Source organism: Helobdella robusta, assembly GCF_000326865.2.
Source record: "Helobdella robusta unplaced genomic scaffold HELROscaffold_18, whole genome shotgun sequence".
NCBI classification, from domain to species: domain Eukaryota; kingdom Metazoa; phylum Annelida; class Clitellata; order Rhynchobdellida; family Glossiphoniidae; genus Helobdella; species Helobdella robusta.
The window spans coordinates 2,071,243-2,081,242 of NW_008703981.1; the positions used below are offsets into that span (position 1 = coordinate 2,071,243).

The 10,000-nt window shown below is 32.7% G+C and overlaps 1 protein-coding gene across 1 annotated transcript in view; it reads left to right on the forward strand.

The window, feature by feature from the left end:
* HELRODRAFT_110749 (hypothetical protein) overlaps positions 1–9,106 on the forward strand; it is a gene marked incomplete at its 5' end in the record, with an annotated part of 13,329 nt that extends 4,223 nt beyond the window's left edge. The window contains 8 exons of the mRNA XM_009016401.1: positions 2,582–2,710; positions 2,840–2,938; positions 3,322–3,404; positions 6,027–6,153; positions 7,463–7,558; positions 7,827–7,949; positions 8,324–8,488; positions 8,833–9,106. Of these exons, the coding sequence (XP_009014649.1) occupies positions 2,582–2,710; positions 2,840–2,938; positions 3,322–3,404; positions 6,027–6,153; positions 7,463–7,558; positions 7,827–7,949; positions 8,324–8,488; positions 8,833–8,958 (948 nt within the window). The 3' untranslated portion in view covers positions 8,959–9,106. The remainder of the gene's footprint in view (positions 1–2,581; positions 2,711–2,839; positions 2,939–3,321; positions 3,405–6,026; positions 6,154–7,462; positions 7,559–7,826; positions 7,950–8,323; positions 8,489–8,832) is intronic.
* Positions 9,107–10,000: the final 894 nt, after the last annotated feature.

Here is a 10,000-nt window from a genome sequence, read left to right on the forward strand (position 1 = left end):
GTGTCATATTTGACTCATTCACTCGTTCACTCATTAATTCATTAATCATTCATTCAATCACTGATTCATTCATGCCTCGTCACCATCATCATCATCATCATCGCCACACCACCACCACCATCATCATCGCCACACCACCACCACCACCATCGTCGTTGTCGTCAACAACTTCCTTATCAGCATTTTTCCATTGCATAACACTTAAAGTCTAATTGATCCAATTATGCTGAGAGCACTTTAATGTAACGACTTGGCTGTTTTTGTTGCTGCTGCTGATGATGAAGATGATGTTGTTGTTGATGTTGTTGTTGTGATGTTATTGTCGTTGTTGTTAATGTTGTTGTCGTTGTTGTTGAAGCATCAGATCGTATTAATATTATTATTTTGTTGTGTGTGTGTGTGTGTGTCTGTGTGTGTGAGTGTGTGAGTGTATGCAAGCTGTACAAGTACATCGCGTGAAAATGTCATGTCGTGTAGGTATGTAGGTGTGTATTTTTCCAGTAAGTAAAGTGCCTTAGCTTGTTGTTGAAATTTCATTGAGGAGGAAATGAATTTTTTAAAAAGTGCTTTTAATATTTCAAGGCTTTCCGCTAAGTAGAACGAGTCAGACAGTTGATGGGATTTCATAATGTGATGGGATGTGATGTGATTATGTGATGAGAGTGTGTGTTATCATATCACATACGTTGGTGTGATAATGCAATGATAGAACGTGATGATACGAGGTGCAGTCGTTCAATGCTATAACGAGTTGTGATACATGGCAATGATGATATAATATCATATGATGCAATGTGATGTAACTTGTAACATTTTTCATGACTCTTTCAATAAAAATAAAGTTAATTTGTCTAATTTTTAAATGATTTATTGGAAAGTTAAGGCTAGGAAACTTTTAATTTGACAAAAAAAATATATTCCATTGATACATACATGTATATATAGGATAGATGCATCTTGCTATCGTTTGGATTGTTTCCAAAACTCGACCACTTGATTTTGAAGAGGATAGAAATATTTTTATATTCAGAAAGATAAAATATAATATTGATCGTTATATTGTTCTATAATCTCTCTCTCTTTTTTTCTCTCCCTCTCTCTTTCTTTTTCTCTCTCTCTCCCTCTCTCTCTCTCTCTCTTTCCAAACACGTTTCTACCTATTGAAACTGAATGTATTGATATGTTTTTTTAAATTTTCATTGATTAGAAATGCAAGTGTGTGTATGTGTGTGTGTGTATGTGTGTATGTATGTGTGTGTCTATGTGTGTGTAGTTATGTTTACCGGTAACCACATGAAAAATAAAGCCTCTCAAACCTTATACTATATTTGTACGTGTATGTGTGTGTTATATATGCGCGTGTATGTGTGTGTATGTGTGCGTGTATGTGTGAATATACATGTATGTGTGTGTATGTATGTATATGTGTGTGTATGTGTGTGTTATTATGTTTGCTGGTAATTACTTGAAAAATAAAACTTTTCAAGCCTATAACATTAGCAATGTTTACTGCTCTAAAAAACTCCTTTATATCTTTATTTCTCTTGTAGCTAACGTTATTATTATTGTTATTATTATTATTGTTATTGTTATTATTCTTATCGCCATCATTATCATAATTACCGGCATACTTTCGAGCAAAATAAAGTTATATTTTTTCCCAAAATTTACATTCCGAGAGTTTAAATACTAATAATAATACTAATAATAATAATAATAATAATACTAATAATACTAATAATAATAATAACAATAATAATAATATAAATGATAACAATAATAATAAAATAATAATAATAACAATAACAATATCAATGCACTTGCATTCCTAAATATTATCGCTATCGTTCAGTTTCAAAATGTCTTCTAGAAGAGTATTTTTAAGAAGTTAAAAGTTTTTTTGCTCACTCTATTTATTTATTTATTTTATTTATACCTACTATGTATAAGTTATTTTTTCATATTTTTTTCATATTTTTTTCATATTTTTTTTCATTTTTTTACAAATTTTTTCATATTTTTAATCGGTGTTTATTATTCTATAGTTAGATATTTATAACTTTCGTCTATTTTTGAAAAATGGATATCCAGAATCCAAAACATATAACTCCAGTGCTGAATACTTCGCATCATCGTCGATACTTATAACCCTTATCACGATCTAAATCATCGTTATCAGTATAAAAATTCGTGTTCGTAAAAACGCTACATTATTATCATTATCGCCACTACACAACTACAACTACAACAACTACAATCACAACTACAACAACTACAATCACAACTACAACAACTACAATCACAACTACACAACTACAATCACAACTTCAACAACTACAATCACAACTACAACAACTACTATCACAACTACAACAACTACAATCACAACTACAACAACTACAATCACAACTACAACAACTACTAACACTACTAGAGAATCCTTATCTCCACTACAAAAGTAACATAGTAGTTGCTACTACTACATCACCATCATCGTCACGACTAAACCACCATCATCATCGTCGTCATCATCATCACCACATCATCGTCATCGTCATCATAGTCAACGTATCATTATCAGAACACAGCTACCCTTGACGATTTTGACCGAATCAAAACATTGGGAACTGGCTCGTTTGGCAGGGTCATGCTAGTTCAACACAAGAGTTCCAAGGAGTACTTTGCTATGAAGATACTAGATAAACAAAAGGTTTAATAATGATGATGATGATGACGGTGATAATAGAAAGATAAATGAAAATGAAGATGATGATGATGATGATGGTGGGGGTGATAATGAACGACGACGATGATGATGGTGGCCGTGGTGATATTTTAGGTGGTCAAGCTGAAGCAAGTAGAACATACGTTGAATGAGAAGAGAATCCTGCAAGCCATCTCCTTTCCATTTCTAGTCGGTCTTCAATATAGTTTTAAGGTTGGCTGTATAAACCTTTTTTGATACCTTTTTGATACCTCTTTGATATATTTTTGATACCTTTTCAAAATTTTTCTAATGCGGTTTAAGTATTCTTTTAACATTCTATAATACTAATATGATACCTTGTAAGGTTTTTTTTTTATTTTTGATATCATTTTGCGATATTTATTATTATTAATGGTATTAACTTATTAATACCATTTTTAAATAACTCATGATGCATTTGAAATTTTTTTTGATAGCTTCTGGTAACTATCTAACGTTTGATAGATTTTTTATACATTCCACTAACCTTAACGATACCTATCAAATACATTTTGATGCTATTTGATGCCCTTATGATACTCTCTCTTTGATACCGAATGCCACTTCAAAAAAAGGACAACTCCAACTTGTACATGGTCCTAGAGTTCGTAACGGGCGGCGAGATGTTCTCCCATCTTCGTAGGATAGGCCGATTCAGGTTATTATTATTATTATTATCATTAATTATTAATTATTATAATTAAAATAATAATAATAATTATTATTATTTATTATTATTATTTATTATTATTATTGTTGTTGTTATTAAAAAAATTGAGTTAAAAATAAGAAGCAAGTATGTTTTTTTATCTGCTGATGAAAATCTGAACCGCCCACAACGGCGATGGTGATGGTGGCAATAATAAAACAATACAAATAATAATAATAAAATAGTAGTTGTAGTAGTAGTAGCAGTAGCAGTAGTAGTAGTAGTAGTAGTAGTAGAAGTAGTAGTAGTAGTAGCAGTAGTAGTAGTAGTAATAATAATAAGAAGAACAAGAAAAAAACAAGTCACAATTACCATGACAACGACAACAACAACGACGGATCAAAGACCGCACGTTCCATGTTTTTGAATAATAATAATAATAATAATAAAATAATAATAATAACAAGTAATGGTAATGTGAACTCTCTTTTATTTCTAGAAAAATATGAAATATAGTAAAATGAGATAAAAAAAAAGTCTAATTAAAATCTAATAAAATAAAATAAAATAGATAAATTGATTTAAATTAAATACAATAGTATTCTACGATGCTCATCATTTGAAATAAACGAGTACATCGAGATATAGTTAGTTTTAAACGAACAGTTCAATTGTTATTGCGTTCACAGTAGATGGCATAAAATGACGGTATTACAGAGTTAATAAGGTTATTATGAAATTGATCTGACCAAATGTTATTGATTAATGATAAATTTAAAAAATTGTAAAAGCCCAATGTTGAAATTTCAAAAGTATTAACTATTATTTTCATGTGTATTGAATTGTCATGCAAATTATTTTTGAGATTTTCTGAGTATTTGATGGTTTTATATTTTTTTGAGTTGAGTAGGTTGGATTCATGGCAGACCGTCAGCTCTAATATTTCTATTGTGTCGTCACGAAGTATTGCAATGTCAGGACGTAGGGATTTGAAGAGACAAGACACTGGAGGGATCCCATCATAGTCCACATCTGCATATATCGAAACATATAATAATAGTAATAATAATAATAATAATAATAAGGTAATCAATAATAATAACAATAAAAATCATTATTGTATATGTGCGGTCACGTGTTATTATAATTCCTCCTACCTGCTTCCGAGGTCTACAAGTTTATCCATTCAGAAAAATCGATTCGACAAATAATAATAACAATCACCTAATAATATTAACAATAATATCAATAATAATAATTATTATTATTATTATAATTATAATAACAATAATAATAATGACAATAATTCTTACCTTCACCATGCATTCCATTTAATAAGTTCAGTCACTTCAGTCCAGGCATGCATTTGAGTCCTTGGTTTGATTCTAAAACAGCAAATGATTTGACTATGAATTTTTCAGAAAAACAATTTCTAATTGATTCCAATAAAATGTCAAGCTTTTAAGTGCGGGTCTGCTTGGTTTATGGTAATCTTTGGTCCTTTGTTGTTGTTCTGTATGCGTATGTATACATAACTACTTTGTAATTAGCATATTCTTGCATAAGTTTTGCATATAATTAAAATGTTAATTGTTTCCAAGAACCTGTGATATGATGTCTTTCGAGATGGCGATGTGATAATCTTCATCATCATCGCCGTCATCATTATCAACAATAATTCATTTTCATCTGATGGTCGGAAGAATCACCACCGTCATAAACTGTATTGATAATCATCGTCATCGTCATTGTCACCGATATCATCATCATCATTTTATTCATTTGAATTATCATCTTCTTCATTTTCATCACCATCTTCTTTACCATCATCTTCATCATTCTCATCTTCATCATCATCTTCATCGAGAACGTCAAAACCCTTTCAACTACCTTCACACACCTACGTTTGTAGACTCACACATCGTTCTTTTAAACTGCGCCTCAAGTCATTAAATTCCACACAGACACACACACACAAAACACACACACAAAACACACACACACACAAAACACACACACAAAACACACACACACAAAACACACACACAAACGTTTCTTAGTTCACTAGCACAAAAAAAATTATTTCATTTTATTTAATTTAACGACACCTCTGTCTTCCGTTAACGCATAAGAACGCTGTCAATTATTCTGTTACCATGGTGTTCGCGTATGGTGATGACGTTGTTGATGACGTCACTGATGTGGTAAACACGCCAATGACGTCACCGATGATGTCATTGGCTTGTTTACCACAAGCAGTTCTGTGTATTTTAAAAACTGAATTCATAAACCTCTGAGAGCAATGTACTAATTAATTTGCTTGAATGTTTACGGATGTACGTGTACGTACAATTAACATTAAGGCAAAATTGCGTGTTTATATTACGCGAAGGGCTTGCAAAAAAACACACGCACACACACGCACACACACACGCACACAGATGACTAATATTCAAAAACAAAATAATCCAAACACTCCACTACGTACATAATACGCACTCGCATAACCAATCCCAACACAGCTTCTCTCTTTCTTTCTCTCTTTCTCTCTCTTTCTCTCTCTCTCTCTCTCTCACACACACACACACACACACATACAAAACTTCACACGCCACATTACACACGCCACAGTGAGCCACATTCGAGGTTCTATGCAGCCCAAATTGTACTGGCGTTCGAGTACTTACATTCCCTTGACCTCATCTACAGAGATTTGAAACCGGAGAATCTTCTAATCGATTCCCAAGGCTATCTCAAGGTCAGATGATGATGATGATGATTAGGATGATGATGATAATGATGATGATGTTGATGATGATGATGTTGATGATGACGAGGATGATGGTGATGATTATGTTGTTGGTGGTGGTGATGATTATGCATTTTGTGATAATAAGGGTATCTCTAGTAGAAACGAATGATAATGATTGAAAACATGTGTGTACGTGTGCGTGTGTGTATGTGTGTGTACGTGTGCGTGTGTGTGTATGTGCGTGTGTGTGTGTGTGTGCGTATGTGTGTGTGTGTGTGTGTGGGATTTATTAATCCGATTTTCACAGAAGTTCTTTATCATTCCAATCTTGATCAAGAAAACAGCGGAATTTTTAAAAAAATCGTCTACAGATAATAATGATAACAACTTCTTATCTTTCAACTTGAATTCAAAAAATTCTAAATCTCATTAACATCAACTGATGAAAATTTTTAGGCTAGATCCTTATAAATAATTTTTTTCAAATCTATATAATCGGTTTAGTCATTTCTTTTAAAGAAAAGGTTATTTGCTATAAATAATGTTATTTATAATAATAATAATTATAATAATAACAATTATTATAATTATTATTACTATTTTTACATAGAATTATTCGCTAAATGCAATAAATAAAAATAAGAGCATAAACTAACATTACTAGATAGCTGGCAGTACCTCAAATGAATGATGATGTTTGTTTATTAGCAAAGTTAGACCGATAAATGATTAGTTTTGGACACACACACGCACACACACACGCACACACACCCACATACACACACACGCAAACACATACACACACACGCAAACATACACACACACATCATGCATCACGCACACGCACGCAAACATGCCCACACACGCACGCATACAAGTTTGAAGTTTGTTTTAAAATAAATTCTCAAATGAAAGGAATATTCCAGTATTCTGACATACAATCACTAAATGAAAATTTATAATTAGCTGGTCAGAAAGTTAACTCCATGATTTATATAAATAAAACATTTAATTAATAATCCGGCATTATTTAAATGAGGAAGATTTATTGTATCAAACGCGTTTTTAGGATATAATATCATTTTGGTAGAAAGTATCATTATCCTGATGACACGTATAAGATATCATCATCTTGAGATGCGATAGAATCATTTTTGATAGAATGTATCTTCATCTCGACAAAACGTACGGTCGAAAATGAGAAACTGTGCTTTCCTTTCTAAATATTTACACTTATCATATAAACATCGAGCAACTAGTTAAAAATAATTTCATCTTTTCAAATTTTCAAATTTATTATTATTATTATTATTAGGTGACAGATTTTGGATTTGCGAAACGGGTCAAAGGTCGCACGTGGACCCTCTGCGGCACTCCGGAGTATCTCGCCCCGGAAATCATTCTAAGCAAGGTGGGAAAAATTGAGATAAAAGGGGTGTAAAAATTTTTAAATTTTTAGTTGAGTGAATGCATGGTTGATTGAATGAATGAATAGATGGAAAGATGAATGGATGAATGAAAAATGAATGAATGGATGGATGAATGAATGAACGAACGAATGGTTGATCGTTAAAATGGAAAGGTTCTAATTTTTTTTCAAAAACACATTTATCAATTCCTTCATTCAATCAATCACTCATTTCTTTATTTGTTTATTCATTCATCCATTCATTCTCCAGGGCTACAACAAGGCAGTTGACTGGTGGGCCCTAGGTGTGTTGGTGTACGAAATGGCCGCGGGCTACCCTCCATTTTTCGCCGACCAACCAATCCAAATTTATGAGAAAATTGTTTCCGGCAAGGTACTGACGACGCGTTTTTGTCCTATTTTATGCTAGCCATCACTATCTTCTTCTTCGCTATCTGTATCATCTTTTTTTTTTTTTCCTCAACACGATCCACTCCATCCTCATCATCCTCATAAAATATTTTTTAAACGATTCTTTCTTTGGAATTTTGCAGACGCATCAACAGCAGACAGGCACAGATCATATGTAAATCTACGTGAATCAGCGTATCAATTATTACACACATTGCGTAACGATACTCTCTAGCGCATATGATAGGCGGGGATCACTCTGCGTTTGAATCAGGTCACTGCGACAGCAGCGGCAGGCACCTTAACTATTGCGCTACCGCGCCAGCCATTGCTATTTCTGAAAATTCATGCCATCAGGTCAGATTTCCGAGTCACTTCAGTTCGGACCTGAAGGACTTACTGAGGAATCTTTTGCAAGTTGATCTGACGAAGCGGTTTGGGAACCTGAAGAACGGCGTCAATGATATTAAACTTCATAAGTGGTTTACCGCTACCGACTGGATTGCTATCTATCAGAAGAAGGTTGGCTGGTTTGGCTGGCTGGCTGGCTGGCTGACTGACTGGCTTGCTGACTGGCTGGCTAGTTGGCTAGTTAACTGGTCGGTCGGTCGGTTGGTTGGTTAGTTGATTTGGTCGGTCGGTTGGTTGGAAGGTCGGTCGGTCGGTCGGTCGGTTAATCTGGTCAAATTGGTCTGTCACATTATTTCTATCTCGATTGTTATCACAGACACGCAAAATATCATGAATAATAAGTATCTAATTAAAAAATAATAAAAATAAAATAATTATTTTATTTAAAAAAAAATAATTTAAAAACATTTATTTTTTTTAAAAATAAAATAATTATTTTATTATTTCTCGCAAAGATCGACGCCCCATTCCACCCAAAATGCAAAGGTCCGGGTGACCCCAGCAACTTTGACGACTACGAAGAAGAGCCCCTGCGCATATCTTCCACTGAGAAATGTTCTAAAGAATTCGCCGAGTTCTAATTGGAGGATGGTGATGAAGATAAAGAGGATGACGATGGAAATGGCGATGGGATGAGGTTGAGGATGCTGAGGAAGATGAAGATGACGAAGACGATGATGATGATGATGATGATGATATGATGATGATGACGTAGTTGGTGATGGTGATGTTGAAATTTCGACAATGAATTCTATTTAGAGGACGATGAGTATGATGGTGAAGATAATGATGAAGAAGATGATGATGAAGATTGTGGGGAAAATTTGGCGTTGAAAAATGTTGAAAAAATTTACTGAATTCTGATCTAACCAAATTATGACGATGATGATGAAAGCGATTATGAACGATGATAATATATACAAGTAATGATGGATAATTAGCAATGATAACGGAAGTGATAATGAATATTTGATGGCGAAACGATGATGATGATAACACGAAGTTTGATGGTCATAAGATATTAGTATCGTTCTGCTGCCACGATGATGACCGTGAATATGATAATAGTAGTAATAATAAGAATAATAATAATAACAACAACAATAACAATAGTATGATAATAATTTAGTATAAATTATAATATATAATATCGGCGATGATGATGATAGTTAATTATGGGTAGGTAAGTAAATTATTTTTATCTCAACAAAAATCATGACACTAAAGATTAATAATATTATTACTATATGTACTACATACACATGTATGTGTGTGTGTGTTGTACATATATATATATATATATATATATATATATATATATATATACACACATTTATATATATATATATATAAACTATCAAAATCATTGCATTTTAAAATTATGATAAATAAATTTCGTTCGTCCTATGTTGTTGGTTAATTGTCAAGTTCGTCATTTTTCTATACTTGTTATAAAACGGTGATTTAAAACATTCTAAATCAAGATTTGTAGGAGTTTGTGTGTGTCTGTGTGAGTTTGTCTGTCCGAGTGAGTGTATGTGTGTGTGTGTGTGTGTGTGTCTGTCTACCTTTCATTGTATTTTTAATTTTTTTTTAGATTTTAGTGACATTTGAAATTATTTA